The 20,883-nt window shown below is 46.6% G+C and overlaps 1 protein-coding gene across 4 annotated transcripts in view; it reads left to right on the top strand.

Annotated features, from left to right (window-relative positions):
• Window positions 1-20,883, top strand: part of KRTDAP (keratinocyte differentiation associated protein) — a 57,322-nt gene continuing 36,439 nt past the window's right edge. The window contains exons 1-6 of one of the 4 annotated variants that reach the window (XR_010115073.1): window positions 1-370; window positions 3,129-3,167; window positions 3,266-3,307; window positions 3,484-3,528; window positions 4,210-4,257; window positions 19,704-19,787. Coding sequence is in view for 3 of the 4 variants with exons in the window: in XM_055237086.2 (XP_055093061.1) it covers window positions 278-370; window positions 3,129-3,167; window positions 3,266-3,307; window positions 3,484-3,528; window positions 4,210-4,257; window positions 4,503-4,541 (306 nt within the window). In the remaining variant the exon portion in view is untranslated. Of the gene's footprint in view, window positions 371-1,493; window positions 1,606-3,128; window positions 3,168-3,265; window positions 3,308-3,483; window positions 3,529-4,209; window positions 4,258-4,502; window positions 4,644-19,703; window positions 19,788-20,883 lie in introns of those variants that run through there. The other 3 variants (XM_055237086.2, XM_055237087.1, XM_055237088.1) reach the window with 3 other exon arrangements.

Raw genomic sequence — 20,883 nt, 5'->3', positions numbered from 1 at the left:
CTGACTCTACCTGGGTTCTGTGTGAGCCATGGTTCTAGGGGGATGTAAAGCTGATCAAGATACAGCTCCTGACCTCAAGGAACTTGATATTCTAAAAGGGAAACAAGGCAAGAACATGACTTACTTAGATACAATGCCAGAGACATACAAACGAATGAATATGGGAATTCTGTGAAAGGAAAGGTATGGAGAGAGGGACTGGGCATTGCAGGAAAAATCTGGGAAGCTTCATGCAAGATGAGTGTTGGGTTCTGAGAACTGGAGATGAGAGAAGGCCATGTTAGGAGTAAGGAACAGCATGGCCGGATGCTCCGAAGAGGGAAAAAGAAGGATACAGTTGGTAAGGAGTCCAATTTGGCCAGAATGTGAGGTATGTACAAAGCTAGTAAAGGAAGAAGTTATAAAGGTGGGTTGAATTCAGAGCATGGACCGCCTTCAATGCCAAGCTAAAGAGTTTACATAGATTTTGGTAGGGTGGAAAAAAAGGGCTGAATGAGTGTGGAGCACAGGCTCACACCTATAATCCCAGCACTTTGGGAGGTCAAGGCAGGCAGATCACTTGAGTCCAGAGTTTGAGGCCAGCTTGGGCAACATGGCGAGACACCTTCATCTCTACAAGAAAATGAAAAAAAAGGCTGGCCGGGCGCGGTGGCTCACGCTTGTAATCCCAGCACTTTGGGAGGCCGAGGCGGGCGGATCACGAAGTCAGGAGATCAAGACCACGGTGAAACCCCGTCTCTACTAAAAATACAAAAAATTAGCCGGGCGTGGTGGCGGGCGCCTGTAGTCCCAGCTACTCGGAGAGGCTGAGGCAGGAGAATGGCGTGAATCCGGGAGGCGGAGCTTGCAGTGAGCCGAGATTGCGCCACTGCACTCCAGCCTGGGCGACAGAGCGAGACTCTGTCTCAAAAAAAAAAAAAAAAAAAAAAAAGAAAATTAAAAAAAAAAGCTCCAACATCTCTACAAGAAAATAAAAAGATTAGTTAGGTGAGGTGATGCGTGCCTCTAGTCCCAGCTACTAGGGAGACTGAGGTGGGAGGATTGCTTGAGCCTAGGAGGTCAAGGCTGCAGTGGGCCGTGATCACACCACTGCACTCCAGTCTGGGCAACGAGTGAGAGCCTGTCAAAAAAAAAAAAAAGAGAAAAAAAAAGCCTGAATTCTAAGAGAGGAATGAGGGATATAACGAAAAGAGACAAAGACAAAAGGAGAGGTTACTTGGGTACCACTGCCAATCCCTCGGAGGGACAGGTCCAACCTGTCTCTGTCCCGGCCCCATCTGCATGAAGAGACCCATTGCAGTGTTACCTTCCACGTGCCTGGGGCAGAATGCGAATTGAGAAATCCGAGGCAAATGAGGAACAGTCCATGCCTCCCCCTCCCAGAGCCCCAGGGGTGGGTGACAGGATCTGGGGGTGAGTCAGTGGGGTGGGGGCCCCATTTTTGTGCTCATCTGCCTCCTTGGCAATATAAAGAGCAAGCACTGAGGCCCCGCCTCAGAGCACCCCAAACTTGACGCCATGAAGATCCCAGTCCTTCCTGCCGTGGTGCTCCTCTCCCTCCTGGTGCTCCACTCTGCCCAGGGAGCTACCCTGGGTGGTCCTGAGGTGAGCACGTCACCTGCATTTTTATTCTTATACGTGTTACCCACCTACCCCTCCATCTCTCTACCTCCTGTCCATTCCTGGATAAGTGGCTCTTAGTTTTGGATTCTGATGGAGGCGGAAGAAACTGGGGCTCTGAGGAAGGGAGGAGGGAACAGAGCATCCCTGGGGAGACACTTGGGGCAGAGATGCTCCTCTTTCTGGAAGGGATGGTGAAGTGTGTTGGGGAGGCTCGTGTACTGAACCTGGGGAGGAGACAGGACTGAGTGGGTGGTCTGGGTTCAGATGATCTCCACCATGGGCCCTCAGAATGTTCACCCATTCCGTTCCAGCTGCACACATGCCTGGGGATGTGCAGGGGAAGAGGGGGAACTGGAGAGCGGCAATGTGAGGCAGAGTAGCTCCAAACCCAGGCCTGCGTCCACATGGGCAGCAGGTGGAGAGGGTGGAGCAAAGAAAAAAACTAGCTAGTTCTGCCTGCAGCTGACTTAACTTGAAGAGAAGTGCGGCTGGGGTGTTCTGGAGACACCCATGCTTAGCTGCTCTTTGCTTCATTTGTGCCCCTGGGAGCGATGCCCAGGTGACGGGTGGCTCCCTACTGTCTCTGGAGCACAGGCCACAGTGAGAATCTTTACCATCCAGTCCTCAGCCAGAGAGGAATCCTGATGCCTACTCCGGATTTAAAAGTCTAAGACAGGGACACAGGCTCAGCTGCTGAGGTCCAAGCCAGTGGTGTCACTGAGCTGGGCGGCTGTCGGGGCCTCAGGTGAAGTGGGGCCAACTTTCCCAGTCTGAAAGGGCAGCTTTTACCCCACCTGACGCCATGGAGTGGGAAGATGTGCCTAGAGTTTTAAATTTTTCAGGGGAAACTAGAAATCTGGATGATTTATGAATTCTTACTAATTCAAAATGTCTAATTCAAACCAAAAAACAAACGAGGCAAATTTTTATGAGATCTGAGCATCTGGATCCAGCCTGCGGGCTCCCTGTTGGGCTCTGTCATGGGGAGGACACGATGGGACACACTGAGGCCTGGGGTGGGGTCCCCATGGAGGGGGATAATGGAGCCTCCAACAGTGGTGGCAATAAAGCCACAAAGCAAAGCAACCTCCATCAGTGAGAGGCAGGCAGGTCACCTCAGCAGCTGGGCTCCCACCTGCACGCAAATCTTTCCCACCCAGCTATATGGACTGAGCGTGGGTGTCTCCAGAACACCCCACCTCTTAGACTTAAGTCAACTGCAGGACAGCACTAGCTAGCTTTTCCGGAGAGGAATGCTCGGCTCCAGGCTTTCTGCCTGCTGCCCATGGTGACACTGCTTACATGTACCATTCTCCAATTCCCCCTCCTCACCCTGCACATCTGCCAACCATGTGCGCGACTGGAACGGAGACCACGGTGGCGAATGGGTTGCATTCTTTCGGAGACTGGGCTGTGGATGAAGGCAGAGCTGGCAGAGAGGGATGTGGGCGAGGGCCCTGGCATCACGTGACCACCTGCCTCCTTTTCTCCCTCTCTTTTTCCAGGAAGAAAGCACCATTGAGAATTATGCGTCGCGACCGGAGGTAAGCCGTCTGTTTTCCCCGGCCCTCCAGGCATGAGTCTGTCCTCTCTCTCTTTTTGCTTCTTAGCAACTTTCCTAACACCCTGCGTTTCTGCCTAGGCCTTTAACACCCCGTTCCTGAACATCGACAAATTGCGATCTGTGAGTACGCTTCTCTGGCGCTACCCCCACGAATACCCTCATGACAGAGGGGATAAACGCCTTGATAGAGAGCTTGCAAAGCTGCCACGGTTCCTTCACCTTCTCCAGAGGGCTGGGGGCTAAGCTCTGGCCTCCCCTGGAGCTGACCTGCTTCTGCTGTCTCACTTCCTCCTCAGGCTTTTAAGGCTGATGAGTTCCTGAACTGGCACGCCCTCTTTGAGGTGAGTGCTCGGGCGCCCCTTGCCCTCCTCGGTTGTCTGCAGTCATCCCAGGGTAGTGGCCGCACATTTTGGCTTTAAATGTATAGGTTGGTTCCTGATCTCTGGGAGGGAGTGACTGCCCTACCTGGATGCTGCCCAATGGACTGTCAACGGAAGAAAGCTTCCCCCGGCGCCAGTCCTGGCTACCCGTGTTTTCCTAAGATGGCGGTGGAGGAGCAGGACCCCAAGGACAATTGCAGAAGGGGAAGAGCCTAATCGGTCAAGATTTTATTTGAATCCCCTCATCTTCTATGGAAAAACTGAGGCCCACCCGCCCTTAGAAGGCAAAGTCAGCGACAGAGCTGAGGCCCGCGTCTCCTGACTCTGCACTGACTTCTCACATGTCCTCATGCCAACGTCTTCAGCTCCCTTGGCCTCCGCTTCCTCTGTGATGTGGGGATGATGACAATTCGCACCACAAAAGGTTGCTGTAAAAACCCACTGAAATCATGCTTGTAGAGCAGCCCGTGCAAGGCAGACACAGACTAAGGCCTCAGGAAATATTAGCTCTTGATAAAGTAATGACAAAACAATGACATTATTGTTACTATGGTTACTGTGGGAGTGCATTAAGGGAATGCTTACCGATCCACGTCTGGCTGACCTGCAACACATCACTCTCTTTCTCTTCCTTTCTTTTAGTCTATCAAAAGGAAACTTCCTTTCCTCAACTGGGATGCCTTTCCTAAGGTAAGAGGTGTGGGCATTAGGAGGATATGGAGCTTGGGGGTAAGGGAAGAAGCAGAGGATATGGGAGAGAGAGTGGGGACAGGGAAAGGGGGATCAGCCTTCTCACCAAACTGAAGGGAGGTCTTAGCTACTACATGTGGAGGAGAACGGGAACTCACACCGAGGCAGAAATTCCTTTCCATCCATGCCATCTTATACTAGGCACCCCGGGGTTCCCCATCTAACCCTGACCCCTCTCCCTCTAGCTGAAAGGACTGAGGAGCGCAACTCCTGATGCCCAGTGACCATGACCTCCACTGGAAGAGGGGGCTAGTGTGAGCGCTGATTCTCAACCTACCATAACTCTTTCCTGGCTCAGGAACTCCAATAAAACATTTTCCATCCAACAGCTCTTGTATCTGTGTCTCTGTCCTCCTACTGGGCTTTACAAAGGAATTAAGATGGAATGACCCCCAAGGCTGATAGGTAGAAATCTTGACTTCCAAGAGGAGAGTAAGTAGGGAGACAGGAGGAAATATAAAGGACACACCAAGATGGCAAGAGACCCCCTTGTGTCTTAGCTCCTTAGTGTTGGCTGGGATCCTTGAGGAGCACGAAGCTATGACTTGCTTAGTAAGATGCTCAAGAAATTGCTAAACCAAAAAGTATCTGAGACAGGTCTCATTCTCTTAAGGGGGAGCTCCTGGACCCAGAAAACTGTCCTGTTGGTTTGAGCAATAAAGACAGCTCAAACCAGTACCAAGCACCAATAGATTTGTCAGAGGTCAGGGCCACCTCCACTCAGGCCATTCATGGGTTGCCAATTTGTAACCCAAAAACTATCTGAGACAGGTCTCAATCAGTTTAGAAGTTTATTTTGCTAAGGTTAAGAACAATGCCCGGGAGAAAAAATACAGAATCAGAGGAGCAGTCTGTGGTCTGTGTCTTTCTCCAAAGATGATTTTGAGAGCTTCAGTATTTAAAGGGGAAAAGCAGGGAAAGAGGGAGGGCATGGTCACATTACTGAATCCACATGTTATAAGAGAAAAGGGGCAGGTAGGGGAATAGTCCATTATATATTTGTCTCATGCTCAGTACATCCAGCACTTTACATAAGATATGGTGAACATAGAATAGCTATCTGTTGAGATAGTTAACCTTTTACCTGTAGCTATCTGTTTAGGAACAAAAGGAAAGGCAGCTTCTGGCATGTCTCAGCTTTCAGCTTATCTTTTTTCCTTTCGACAGAGTGAATTGGGGTCCCAAGTTTTTATTTTCCTTTCACAAATCAAACCTACTCCCTGACCTGTTGGCATTCCCCCCACCTACCTTCTGAAAACCTGATTCCCTTTGTAGTGGTGATTTTGTATAACAGAGCTATCTGAAATCCAAAGTTCAGGACCCAGCTTAAATCACATGAGCCCATCTGAAATCCTTTTTTTTTTTGGAATTAGGTAGGCTCTAAATAAAGAAAACTAGCAGTGTGACCTTGAGTCTTCCTAAGCCTCTGTTTCTTTATCTGTGAAATGAGTATGGAAATAAATAAGAATGATAACCACTCTGTGGTGTTGTTATGAAGGTCAAATGAGATAAGTATGTAAAGCCCCTTGCACACGGCCAGGCATATAGTAGATAGTGTATCTCTACTCCCCCAGTTTCAACCAGAGAGCTGCCACAATGATCCAGATTCACTCATTCACTCACACATCCATCCATCCATCCACCCATCCACCCATCCACCCACCCATCCCTCCATCCACCAACCCACCCATCCACCCACCACCCATCCATCCATCCACCCACCCACCCACCCACCCATGCATCCACCCACCCACCCACCCACCCATCCATCCATCCATCCACTGCAAAGATCTTGAAACATGAAATGGATTTAGTTTTGCTTCCTGTAGATGTATTTTCTCTGACCCAATTTGTGTACTTAAAATACTAAACTAGTTGGAATTATTTCTAGTTTCTCTTGAAAACTGGGAAGATTAGAGTACAGTGGACCTGCGACTGGCTTAAAGCCAAGTAGCAGCTGCCCTCTTTACACAGGACATGGCTTCCAGGGAAGTTTCTACTTGGCAAGCTTCACTTGTTTACATTGCCTTTGGCCTTTATAAGCAACTGCGTTTGTAAACCATCAACTGCAGTTTAATTGAGGAAGTGGACTACAAGGGAAATTAAACTTGGTTCCTACTTTCAAGGCGCTTACAGACCAGGTGAATAAGACACGTAAGTGTTCCTGGCCGGGCACGGTGGCTCATACCTGTAATCCCAGCACTTTGGGAGGCCGAGGCGGGTGTATCACTTGAGGTCAGGAGTTCGAGACCAGCCTGGGCAACATGGCAAAACCCCATCTCTACTAAAAACACAAAATTAAGTGGGCGGATCACATGAGGTCAGGAGTTCGAGACCAGCCTAGCCAACATGGTGAAACCCCATCTTTACTAAAAATACAAAAATGAGCCGGGTGTGGGGATGCATGTCTGTAATCACAGCTAATCAGGAGACTGAGGCACGAGAATCACTTGAATCTGGGAGGCGGAGGTTGCAGTGAGCTAAAATTGCACCACTACACTCCAGCCTTGGTGAGAGAGCAAGACTCTGTCAAAAAAAAAAAGTTGCTTATGCTCTTCCTTCCAATACACACAAAGGAGAGGAAAGCTATAAATGGGATGACCAACAGAGAAGAAAACTATGGACACTGGTGAAATGCCACAATCAATTGAAATACTTAGTGAAGATTGTGCACTCACAAACCAGGTGATAGGAAATGGAGTACAGGAAGAAGAGGGGAGGTGCTTAATGGACACCCATCGAGTGACTAGGTTTTAGGGGAGGAGTAAAGCACCCGCAGGGGACTAGGAGTCATGATACACAAGTTAAGAGTATCTCTGAGATAAGACGGTAGTTCTCAAAATGTGGTCCCCAGGCTGGCAGCACCAGGATCCCCTGGGAACTGAAAAGAATTGCAAATTCTTTGGCCCCACTTCAGATCTACTAAATGCGAAACCAGGGGTGGGGCGCAGCAATCTGTGTTTTAACAAGCCCCCTAAGCAAGTCTGATTCACTAAAGCCTGAGAACCACTTCAAAAAGGAAAGTCAGAGAACTTAAGATTAACCCAGAATCAGGACAGTAGTTGCCCCTTAGATGGAGAGATCCCATGTGATAGGAGAGTGGCACATAGGAGATAAGGGGGGGTGACAGACGCCACTTCTATATCATGTTTCAGTTCTTCTTTAAATACGTACATTTTATACACACCTATGCATGTTATATTTCACAATAACATGTTATTAAAGCCAGAGAACACCAGATGAATTTGCAAGTGCTGACAGAATACACAGTCAAGAAACAATTGGAGTCTAGAGAGACTGCAATCTGAACCAAAAAGTAAAAGACAAAGTGAAGTGTAGACAAGCTGTGCACGTGAGTGACAGATGTATGCTAGATCATGTGAAATTGACAAAATGCACAAACATGGGTCAGGCCATTCAGGGGATTCAAAGAATGGAAGACACAGCACCTGTTCTCCCTGGGGATGACCTGTACATTTCCCATTAGGTAGAGGAGATAACTCAACACTGGAGACTTGAATCTGCATAAGCAAATCTTATTAAATAACCTTTATTTAATAAAAGGCAGGAAGTAGTCACTCTTCATTTTATACTTTATAAAAACAACAACAAATGCAATTTTTTTTTTTTTCTTTTGAGATGGAGTTTCACTCTGTTGCTCAGGCTGGAGTGCAGTGGTGCAATCTCGGCTCACTGCAAACTCTGCCTCCCGGGTTCAAACGATTCTCCTGCCTCAGCTTCCTGAGAAGATGGGATTACATCTTCCACATGGGTGCCTGCCACCATGTCCGGCTAATTTTTGTATTTTTAGTAGAGATGGGGTTTTGCCACATCGGCCAGGCTGGTCTTGAACTCCTGACCTCAGGTGATCCACCTGCATTGGCCTCCCAAAGTGCAGGGATTACAGGTGTGAACCACCATGCCCGGCCGACAAATGCATCTTGTATGGATACTATACTACCTGTTCAAGAGGATGTAGAGATACACACTGAGCTATGAAACAATCTCCAAGATAGAGTAAAATGAAAAAAAGAAAGTGGCAGATCATTATGCTGCCATGTGGTTAAAATAAAGATATGGTACAAATATATGCTATTATCTGCTATTATCTGGAATAAAACTTGAGAAGTAACAGTGATCACTTTTGGAAAGTTAGATATTTTCACTGTGTACCCTTTTGGATTTTATGAACAAAAATATTTTACCATGTGCAAATTACATATTCAAAAGAATAAATTAAAATCAAAATTTTCTAGTAAAGCAAACAAACACCAAAAAACGCTTTGCATTGTAGAGTGGTAGGGCCTAGTCCATGCACTGACCCAGAGTAGGTGCCTCTTAACTGAGTGAATGAAACTGATTTCTCACATTTACCACACCCTTTTGCTACTCAGAGTGTGGGCCCCCAGCCAGCGGCATCAGCATCACTTGGTGCTTGCTTGCTAGAAATGCAGAAGCTCTGCTCACCAGAGCTAATGCATCAGAATTTTAACAAGACCCCTGCCCCTGGATGATTCACATGTGGAATAACGTTTGAGAAGCACGGTCTTAGGCATGATGTTGAGTGCTATGCAGAAGGCCTTCGAGGAGTTATGATCCAGTTGATACTTAGGATAAAGGAAGCACACAGGGAGAAGGCACTAGATACCTTAGAGCGGTATGTTTAAATCTGACGGAAGGGAGGAGATAGTTTTGCACCAGGGTAAGAAAACTAGGGAAAGTCACTTTGAGTTTGGCATTTATAAACGAACTTAAAAAAAAAAAAAGTCCCTGTCATACTCAGCCAGGACATAAAGGGACTAAAAACCAAAGCCAAACTGATTACTTTGGGAGGCTTCTGGGAATCAACTCATTTAAAAAACCGGTAAATAAAGGAAATGAATCAAGGATTCATCCTTACTTTCCTCTATGAACTATATATATACTTCAGGGTAAACAATTTATCTCTCTCTCTCTCTTTTTTTTTTTTTTGAGACAGCGTCTTGCTCTTTCACCCAGTCTGGAGTGCAGTGGCATGATCTTGGCTGGAGGCAGCCTTCACCTCCCTGGCTCAAGCAATCCTACTGCCTCAGCCTCCTGAGTAGTTGGAACTACAGGCACAAGCCACCACACCTGGTAAATTTTTAAATTTTTTGTAGGATGGGTGTCTTGCTATGTTGCCCAAGGTGGTCTTCAACTCCTGACCTCAAGTGATCCTCTGGCCTTGGCCTCCCAAAGTGTTGAAATTACAGGCATGCGCCACTATGCCCAGCTGGCACAATTTTTCTTTATACAAGAATTTGAAGCTAATAAATGCAAAAGAAATAATAGAATATTTTCATTTTTCAAAATTTAATAAAATAATGAATGTAGGCTAGCATCTGTAGGGAAGGAAAAAAACATTTTTTTTCTACTGTCTTAGGTTCAGTGGCTGTGGCATGCTAATTACATTAACAAAAGAGGCCAGGCGCAGTGGCTCACGCCTGTAATCCTAGCACTTTGGGAGGCCGAGGCAGGTGGATCACCTGAGGTCAAGAGTTCGAGACCAGCCAGACCAACATGGTGAAACCGCATCTCTACTGAAAATACAAAAATTAGCTGGGCATGGTGGCACATGCCTGTAGTCCCAGCTACTCAGGAGGCTGAGACAGGAGAATTGCTTGAACCTGGGAGGCAGAGGTAGCAGTAAGCTGAGATCACACAACTGTACTCCAGCCTAGGCGACAGAGTGAGACTCCATCTTAAAAAAAAAAAATTAACAAAAGATAGATTAGCAGGAGAAAAGGCTTATTATGCATGCATCCAGGAGCTTCACAGAAAACCTAAAGAAGTGGCCAGGCTTGAGGCTCATATACCATTTTAACAAAGGGTGATAAATCGTGGAAAAGTAAGCTGGGCATGGTGGCTCATGCCTGTAATCCCAGCACTTTGGGAGGCTGAGGAAAGTGGATCACTTGAGGTTAGGAGTTTGAGACCAGCCTGGCCAACATGGTGAAACCCCATCTCTACTAAAAATACAAACAAATTAGCCAGGTATGGTGATGCACACCTGTAATCCCAACTACCCAGGAGCTGAGGCACGAAAATCCGTTGAACCTGGGAGGTGGAGGTTGCAGTGAGCCCAGATCACACCACTGTACTCCAGCCTTGGCAGCAGAGTGAGATTCTGTCTAAAAAAAAAAAAAAAAATTGTGGAAAAGTGAAAAAACGATGAAAAAGGGATTTGGACATCCAGGTGAGGTAAATTGTGGGAAGGTAAGTAAAATATACAGGGGAAATTAATGGAAGATAAAGGTTATTTAGCAAGATTTGCTTATGCAGATTCAAGTCTCCAGCGTTGAGTTATCTCCTCTACCTGATGGGAAATGTACGCCCTGCTTTAGGCAGAAAGGGAGAGGACAGAGAGTTCCTTTTCTGTCTGCTGCTTCTTAATTACCTTCCACTCAAAATAATCCGTATGCTAAAGCAGCATACTTTGGAGTGGCACATGCTAATCCCTTCACATTAATGACTGCCAAACCCGGCAGGTGAAATGCTGACGGGGAAATTTATGGTGGTGGATCAGGCTCACAACCTGTGAGCCCATGGATCTATCCAACACCCAGAGAGAGAAGAGACAAGCTTCTGCAGACCTGATGCAACAGAAAGCACAGGGCCCCACATAGGAAGCATTCTTGCCAAAAATCAACTCCAAACCTGATTAAAACTCTAGACTCTAGATCTAACTACCAGTTTGCAGGGGGATGAAAAGGCACAGAGGAACACAGTAAAGGATTCTACAGGAAAGACATTAATAACTACCCCCAACCTTGGCATTTCCCGTGAGAAATCTAGAAAACTGATAATCCAGTTTCTTCAACAAAAACACTACAGAAAAGTCAGGCACGGTGGCTCACGCCTGTAATCCCAGCACTTTGGGAGGCTGAGGTGGGCAGATCACCTGAGGTAGGGAGTTCGAGACCAGCCTGACCAACATGGAGAAACCCTGTCTCTACTAAAAATACAAAATTCGCCAGGTGTGGTGGCACATGCCTGTAATCCCAGCTACTTGGGAGACTGAGGCAGGAGAATTGCTTGAACCCAGGATGAGGTGGAGGTTGTAGTGAGCCAAGATTGCACCATTGCACTCCAGCCTGGGCAACGAGAGCGAAACTCCGTCCAAAAAAACAAACAAACAAAAAAACAAAACAAAACAAAAAACACCACCGTAGAAAAAAAGAGAAAGAGGGAAAAAAAGATAAAAATTGATGGGGCCGGGCATGGTGGCTCACGGCTGTATTCCCAGCACTTTGGGAGGCCGAGGGGGGTGGATCACCTGAGGTCAAGAGTTCAAGACCAGCTTGGCCTACATGGTGAAGCCCTGTCTCTACTAAAAATACAAAAATTAGTCGGGCATGGGGGTGCATGCCTGTTATTCCCAGCTATTCGGGAGGATGAGGCAGGAGAATGTCTTGAACCTAGGAGGCAGAGGTTGCAGTGAGCCAAGATTGTGCCACTGCATGCCAGCCTGGGTGACAGAATGAGACTCAGTCTCAAAAAAAAAAAAAAAAAGTTGATTGAAGGGATACATCACATAAATTCAACATATGAATCTTGTCTATATCCTAATTTGAACAAACCAACTGGGAGAGAAAAAGATTTAGGAGACGATGAAGGAAACCTGAACACGGACATATTGATAATGAGAAATTATCATCTTTGGTCTGGGCATGGCGTCTCAGGCCTGTAATCTCAGCTCTTTGATTTGGGAGGCCGAGGTGGGTGGATTGCTTGAGTCCAAGAGTTCAAGACCAGCCTGGGCAACATAGTGAGACTGCGTCTCTAAAAAAATAATTAAAAAAAAAAAAATCAAAAAATAAATAAAAAAGAAATTATATTTTTAGACATGAAAATGTTATCGTAGTTATGTTAAAAAAGAGTCTTTACCTTGCAGATACATAATGATGAATTTATGTTGGAAGTAATAAACTCTTTAGGATTTGCTTAAAAATAATCCAGTGGGGGGAACAGGTTGGGGTACACAGGAAATCAGGTCGGTATTACCTAATTAAAAACGAGGTTCATTATACTAGTTTTTTATTTTTGCATATTTTGAAATATTCTACAATAACAGTTTCTTAAAATATTCAAAAAATTTCAAGAGTATGCTTTTAGAGGAGGGAGGGGGGAAGAGGGCCCTCCAGTGGGCAGAGCATGAAGAACTGGTAGTGTGGGATTCTGGACTGGGAACGCTGTCATTCAACCTGGCTATCCCGTAGGCATGGAGGCCTGGAAATGCAGGTTGGGTCAGATGATGGGGGGCTGAAAAATTTCCACTCAATCCCGTCGTCAGTAAAGACAGTCCTGAAGGTGGTAACAACCACAGCCACAATTCAATAGCAGCCATTCTTAATTTGGTTCTTATCATGCGCCAGGCTTTATGCCAAGTGCTTTGCATATATTATCTCAGTTGATCCGCAAAACAAACCTATTAGGTTGGCATCATTATCCCCATCTTACAAACAAAGAAATTGAATCTCAGAGAGATAAGTACAGTCATGCTCTGTATAATGATGTTTCGGTCAACAACAGACGGCATAAACAACAGTGGTCCCAAAAGATTATATCATATTTGTACTGTACCTTTTCTATGTTTAGAAACACAAATGCTTATTGTGTTACAGTTGCCTGCAGCATTCAGTCCAGTGACACGCTGGGCAGGTTTGCAGCCTAGGAGCCATAAGCTATACCACACAGCCTAGGTGTGGAGTAGGCGATACTATAAAGCTTTGTGTAAGTGCACTCTGCTGTTCTTCATTTCTCAAAATGTATCTCCATCATTAAGTGATGATGAAGACTGTAATCTGTTCAAGCTCACACAGCCAGGACCCGGCAGAGCCAGGATTGAACCCCTACCTACATTACCCCTGCTTTAACTGGTGTAATTTGGCCTTCACTTGCTTTATAACCTACTGTTTCATTTAAGACTTCGCTTGAAAAAAAAAATGTTTGGAAACCACTGCTAAGTATCCGCTGGAGGCATTTAAGGTGGTACAACTTAGCGGTTAGAATATGAGTTATAAAATCAGTCAGACCTGATTTCAAATTCTGCTCCTACCACTTTACTAGCTACGTGACCTCTGGGTGGCTACTCTGTCAGGGCCAAAATTTCATCATTTGTAAAGTGGGAATAATAGCAAGACTTCACAAGGGTTAAGAAAACCTCAGTAAATGTTAGCCTAGTTTTTTTCATGTTAATAAAAGGTAGCTGTTATTATTATGCTATAAAACTCCACTTAGATAATGACTCAGATAGAGTCATACTTAGAGAAATAATATTTGCAACTGTATTCACTTGCTCTCTCTGACAGATGAGGAAACTGAGGCCCATAAAGATGAAGTGACTTTCCCAAGAGCACCCACAGAAGAAATAGCAGAGCCAGACTTTCAACTCAGGTTCTGTTAGACTTCAGAGCCCTAGAATTTTTAACTATTTTAGTTTCTTGTGTTGGCTGGGTGCAGTGGTTCACATCTGTAATCCTAGTGCTTTGGGAGGCCAAGGCAGGTGGATCATTTGAGGCCAAGAGTTCAAGACCAGCCTCAGCAAGATAGTGAGATCCCTGTTTCTCCAAAAAATCATTAAAAAATTAGCCAGGCATGGTGCTGCATGCTTGTAGCCCCGGTTACTTGGGAGGCTGAGGTGAGCGGATCGCTTAGCCCAAGGAGTTCAAGGCTACAGTGAGCTATGATGGCAACACTACATTCCAGCCTGAACCAAACCCTGGCTTAAAAAAAAAAAAAAAAAGCCGGGGGCAGGGAGGGGCAGCGGTGGGCATGGTGGCTCATGCTTGTAATCCCAGCACTTTGGGAGGCTGAGGCAGGTGGATCACGAGGTCAGGTGTCCAAGACCAGCTTGGCCAACATAGTGAAACCCTGTGTCTACTAAAAATACAAAAAATTAGCTGGGCATGGTGGCTGGTGCCTGTAATCCCAGCTACTTAGGAGGCTGAGGCAGGAGAATCGCTTGAACCCAGGAGGTAGAGCTTGCAGTGAGCCGAGATCATGCCATTGTACTCTTGCCTGGGTGACAGAGCGAGACTCAAAAAAAAAAAAAAAAAAAAAAGCTCCCAGGTATTGAGCGCCTGCAGTGTGTATGATATCGCGTTAAGCACTTTACACTCATGGTCTCATTTAACTCTTACGACTTCATGAAGGAGCCATTGTTATCATGTGCACTTTACAGAAAGGAAAATAAAATGCAAAGGGGCAAAGCATGGTCGGGTTTCACTTTCTGTCACTGAAGTTTCTCATCAGATTCCTGAATGCCAAAACCAAGATAGCAGTAGAGTTGTGGATGGTGCACCCCGGCAACGACCATCCTAGGGATACACTAGAGAGAAATTCTTGCATATATATGCAAAGAGGCAGGTGTAAGGATTTTCACAGTAGCAGTGCTTGGAATAGCTCTAAGCTGGAAACCATGAATAAAAGAGTGGATGTCTAGGCTGGGTGCGGTGGCTCACGTCTGTAATCCCAGCACTTTGGAAGGCTGAGGTGGGCGGATCACTTGAGGCTAGGAGTTCAAGACCAGCCTGGGAAACATGGTGAAACACTGTCTCTACTAAAAATACAAAAATTAGCTGGGCATGGTAGCAGGTGCCTGTAATCTCAGCTACTTGGGAGGCTGAGGCAGGAGAATTGCTTGAACCTGGTGGAGGTTGCAGTGAGCTGAGAGCCGAGATCATGCTACTGAACTCCAGCCTGGGCGATGGAGCGAGACTGTGTCTCAAAAAAAAAAAAAAAAAAAAAGAATGGATGTGTAAAATAGGGTGGACCGCATGGTGGAATGGTAGCTGTCCAGCAATAAAATAAGAGTGCAGCCCGGGTGTGGTGGCTCACACCTGTAATCCCAGCACTTTGGGAGGCTGATGTGAGCAGATCAAGAGGTCAGGGGTTCAAGACCAGCCTGAGCAACATGGTAAAACCCTATCTCTACTAAAAATACAAAAATTAGCCGGGCGTGGTGGCATGTGCCTGTAATCCCAGCTACTCAGGAGGCTAATGCAGGAGAATTGCTTGAACCTGGGAAGAGGAGGTTGCAGTGAGCCGAGATTGTGCCACTGCACTCCAGCCTGGGCGACAGAGCAAGACTCCGTCTCAAATAATAATAATTTAAAAAGCTGAGGGGTGCCTACACAGGGGTTTGTTAATATGGTTTCTCATATCTTTATGTGTGTTTGAAATACTTCATAGCATAATATTTTAATTTATTTTTGACACTGGGTCTCACACTGTCACTCAGGCCAGAGTGCAGAGGCACAAACATAGCTCACTGTAGCTTCAACCTCCTGGGCTCAAGCAATCCTCCTGCCTCAGCCTTCTGCATAGCTGGGACTTCAAGTGCACGCCACCACGCCTGGCTAATTTTTAAAATTTTTTGTAGAGATGGGGTCTCACTATGTTGTCCAGGCTGGTCCTGAACTCCCGGGCTCAACTCATCCTCCTGTCTCAGCCTTCCAAAGTGTTGGGATTATGGTAGTGAGCCACCATGCCCAGCCTAACATAGTATTTTAAGGCAACCACAATAAAGACACCTTAACTTCAATCTGTCCAAAGCCATTCAGCTGTGAGGGACAAGGTTGAGAATTCTGGTGACTGACTGGGCGCTCTTCATGTTACCTCCTAAACACAGTCCCTCCTGAGAGCCTGATTTACTTGATTACAAACCCCAACAATGGTGGCACTGTGGAGGCGGCCCGAGAACTTCAACAGGGTGAAATGGCCTCAGATGTTCCTGAGAAATGAACACAGCACCCCGCCCTTGATGACTATCATCCCATTAAGACCTCCCACTACATTTTCTGACACCCAACAGACCAACCGACCACAACATTCCTGGGTCCTCCTCCCCTAAATCAATGACAACCCAAACAAACAAAAATCCCCAGGCCTCTCCCATGGAAACGTGCCTCATTTCCCTCACCTGCACCTGAGTCTCCTTCCCAGGCTGGTGACCTGAGGTAACGCTCCTTAGCGCCCGCTACAACAAGTGACCACTTTTGTATTTACCCTCCTATTGAGCCTCTATCACCCCTCCCCGAAAGCCCTTTTTATGTTAAATAAGTTCATGCTCTCTCTCTACTCTCTACTCTCTACCGTCCCATGATTTCCCATTACTTCACAATAAAACCCCATAGATTTTACTATGGGCCTCATCTCCTACTTCCCCCTCCCATCTTGATCACTTTGCTCCAGCCCTCCGCACCCCATTCCAGCCTCCTCAAGGGCTCTTTAAAAGGCCATGCTCCCTCTGCCTGCATGACTCATGCCCTTCTTCCCTTGCTCTCTCACTTCATCCAGGTCTCTGTGGCAATGACACCTCCTCCAAGAGGCCTTGCCAGTCTGATTATCCAACCTAATCTTGCTTTATTTGTTGTTCTAGCCAGAAACCCTCGCACATTATGAAAAACCTCACTCCCCACACAGAGCACCGCTCATCACTCATTCCCAGTGTAGCATCAGGGATGGAGCCTGGATGTCCCGCCAGCACTGGTGATCTGATGAGAACATCTCTCAGGATGTTCAGTTATCACAGATTCCTCTTGTGGCTTATTCTCAGAGTCATCCTGCTCACTAATTCCTAACAGAACATCTGCGGCCCCTCTCCAGTAGGGGCAGAAACTAGGAAGACTTTCAATTTTCACTCCTTAAGTTATCTCGAAATGAGATTTTTCAGAGTCACAGAGGTAGGCTAACTGGATTGGGACCACAAAGTGTCATTCACTGTTCAACTTAAAAACTGTGTCTCACTGGCCGGGTGCAGTGGCTCACACCTGTAATCCCAGCACTTTGGGAGACCGAGGTGGGTGGATCACCTGAGGTCAGGAGTTCGAGACCAGCCTGGTCAACATGACGAAACCCTGTCTCTACTAAAAACACAAAAATTAGCTCGGCACAGTGGCACGTGCCTGGAGCTACTCGGGAGGCTGAGACAGGAGAATCGCTTGAATCCAAGAGGTGGAGGTTGCAGTGAGCCGAGATTGTGCCACTACACTCCAGTGTGGGCGACAGAGCAAGATGCCATCTCAAAAAAAAAAAAAAGTCTCTCATTAACAGGTCATCTCGTTATCTCTTATAAATCCGATCATATGCACAACTGTATTGCCCTGAGTATATTTTTGTATCATTCATTCAGTGTAAACATTTACAACACGGCACAATTTTTGGAACAAATTTTGCTTTGGCATCTGTTCATTTCTCAGCATTTTGTTCTCAGTATTCAGTTTCTCAATGAAACCTCCCAAGACCTTACTGGACTTCAGAGAAGCCTCGTGCAGCTGCCTTCCCAAGAAGACCCTGCCTAGGAATAAAATTTCCTCTCCCTGAGGCCCAAATTCACAGTTCTTACTATTTGTGGATAAGTCAATTTTCAGTTCCAACTTGATTTCCAGTTCAATGCTGACTCCTCTGATCCTCTTGGCTCCATGGTGTGGGCAGGATCCCGAGCTTCAAAATCTGCGTTCATCACTCTTCTCAGCAGGAACACCTCAGCCCCAACTTCTGCTTCCCTTCTGTCCTCATGCACTTCCAGTCGGGGCTAATGTGCGCATGCGTCCTGGTTCTGGACGCTTTTTTTTTTTTTTTTTTTTGAGACAGAGTTTCATTCTTGTTGCCCAGGCTGGAGTGCAATCTCAACTCCCGGGTTCAAGTGATTCTCCTGCCTCAGCCTCCCGAGTAGCTGGGATTACAGGCATGCGCCGCCACCTCACCCGGCTAATTTTGTATTTTTAGTAGAGACAGAGTTTCTCCATGTTGGTCAGGCTGGTCTTGAACTCCTGACCTCAAGTGATCCACTTGCCTCGGCCTCTCAAAGTGTTGGGATTACAGGCATGAGCCACCGCTCCTGACTCAGACGCTCTCTTCTCTTTCTCTCTCCCTTTTTTTTTTTTTTTTTTTTTTGAGACGGAGTCTCACTCTGTCGCCCAGGCTGGAGTGCAGTGGTGTGATCTCGGCTCACTGCAAACTCCGCCTCCCGGGTTCACGCCATTCTCCTGCCTCAGCCTCCCGAGTAGCTGGCACTACAGGCGCCTGCCACCACGCCCGGCTATTTTTTTGTATTTTTAGTAGAGACGGGGGTTTCACCGTGTTATCCAGGATGGTCTCGATCTCCTGACCTCATGATCTGCTTGCCTCGGCCTCCCAAAGTGCTGGGATTACAGGAGTGAGCCACCGCGCCCGGCCCGGACGCTCTCTTTTTACTGTCCACTTCTTCTAACACGCTCCCTGAGGTGCCTCAGCCCCTGGGAGGCATTCCTAGCCTTTTGTCACACCTGTTTTGTTTGAGCCACTGCACTGATAGGCACCTTGAGGCCTCGTGGGAGGACAGCCCTCCCTCCTCTGTATGCAGGCCCTGAAGGGCGCATCACATGGAGACAGGTACAGAAAAGGCGGGAAAGACGAGATGCAGTGTCTGGGGCGTTGAGGCTGGGTCTTGAAGTGCAAGCCCTTGAGTCCCCGAACAGTGATGCAGCCTCTGAGCTTCTCAGAACCCAGAAAAGCTATAGAGGAGGAGCTCACACGCACACATACACACCCCAATCCATCCATCTGTCATCTGTTCATATCTTTATTAACCATTTACATGTTGGGATGATAATCCTCTGAACATGTTGGTTTAAATAAAATATATTAATTTCATCTGTTTCTTTTTACTTCTTTTAATTTGATTGTTAGACAATTAAAGATTTTTAAATGGTGCCTGGAGCTACTCGGGAGGCTGAGGCAGGAGAATCGCTTGAATCCAAGAGGCTTGGATTTTTTAAACAATAGCTTACATTATATTTCTTTCTTTTAATTTTTTAAAGTTATTTTTATTTCTTTTATTGTTTTGAGACAGAGTTTCGCTCTTGTCACCCAGGCTGGAGTGCAATGGTGTAATCTCAGCTCACTGCAACCTCCGCCTCCTGGGTTCAAGCGATTCTCCTGTCTCAACCTCTTGAGTAGCTGGGATTACAGGCACCAGCCATCATGCCCAGCTAATTTTGTATTGTTAGTAAAGATGGGGTTTCACCATGTAGGTCAGGCTAGACTCGAACTCCTGACTTCAGGTGATCCACCTGCTTTGGCCTCTCAGATTGCTGGGATTACAGGCGTGAGCCACCACCCCCAGCCCCTTTTAATTTTTGTAGAGACAGAGTCTTGCTGTGTTGTCCAGGCTGATCTCGAACTGGTGACCTCAAGAGTCATTCTTGCCTTAGCCTCCCAAATTGCTGGGATTACAGGCACGAGCCACTGTGCCTGGCCTTGGCTTACATTGTATATCTATTGGACAATGTTGGGGTTGATAAAAGGATTCATTGCAAAGCTCCTAACCCAGTGACTGGCTCATAATAGATATCTGATGGATTCTCTAAACATATTTTTTACAGATTGCTTCCCTGTGAAAAGGTTTCTGCCCCATGGAGCTCAGCCTTAACTTGGGAGACACACAACTGTTGAATGAACAAACAAAGGTACTTTCAGGTCATGATAAATAAGTGCCATAAAGGATAAAACAGCAGGAATTGGCAGTATTTAATTAAGGTGACTGAGAGGGCCCCTCTGAGCTGGTGGCCTTTGAACTGAGCCCTGAATGACTGACAAAAGGAGCAGGCTCCGGATGGCTTGGGCAGGGGTTCAGGGTGGTGGGAACAACTCCTGCAAAAGCTCTAAGGCAGCAATGAGACTTCTACGATTGCGGTAGGGAGAAGAGGTCTTGTGCTTGGGAAAGGGTAGTAGGAAATGTACCTGCAGAGGTCAAGTTGTGGTGGGTGGCAGGTCACAGGGGCCTTGTAGGCCATGGTCACTGGTATTTGAAGTGTGACAGGAAACTTTTGCAGCTGTCTCCACCTGGTTCTCGGTAGACTTAAGCCCTAAGACTCTAAGGCATCCATTGCATGTAATGAATTAAGTTATCTCCTACTGTAGTAAGTAATGGTATTAGCTAGTAGCATCCTTGGGAAAATCAAGAAAACAATCACTCAAAGCATTCTCTGCGGGGCTTAATTGTCTCCCAAAACCCTAAGAAAGGTTGCAGGAGAGATATTTAGCAAAAGAGTTGAAAAAGATCACTCTGACTGCAATGTAGAGAGTGGATGGGGGGGCAAGAGGCAGGAACAGAGGGAGGGCATTCAGTAGGAAGTCCTTCAAACTGGCCTGGAAGAGAGATGGCGGTGCCTTTCACGGGGCCTGCAGTAGTCAGATAGTGAGAAGTGAACAACGTATTTTGAAAACTGAAGCCAACTAGAACCAATGGATTAGATATGGAGGAAAAAGAAGGAGGAGTCAAGGATGGCTACTGAGATTTTGGTCTGAGCCACTGGCTGGATGCCAGTGGTTTGGGTTCTAGTCTCAATTCTGCTGGATGACCCTGGGCAAACAAGTGACTTCCCTCTGCTGATGCTCAGTTTCCTCATCTGTAAAACGTGGATTGCCATGGAGATGTGATGAGATTATACATGAAATGCACAGGGCTGGCACATAGCAAGCACGTAAATTGCTGTTATTATCATTGTCATCATTCCTGCTCCACTAACATACTGATGTAGCTACACGCATGGGCTCAGGAAC

This window comes from Symphalangus syndactylus, chromosome 13 (assembly GCF_028878055.3).
Source record: "Symphalangus syndactylus isolate Jambi chromosome 13, NHGRI_mSymSyn1-v2.1_pri, whole genome shotgun sequence".
NCBI lineage: Eukaryota > Metazoa > Chordata > Mammalia > Primates > Hylobatidae > Symphalangus > Symphalangus syndactylus.
Note: the sequence above shows the minus strand (reverse complement) of the source record. Positions and strands in the feature narration are given on the sequence as shown.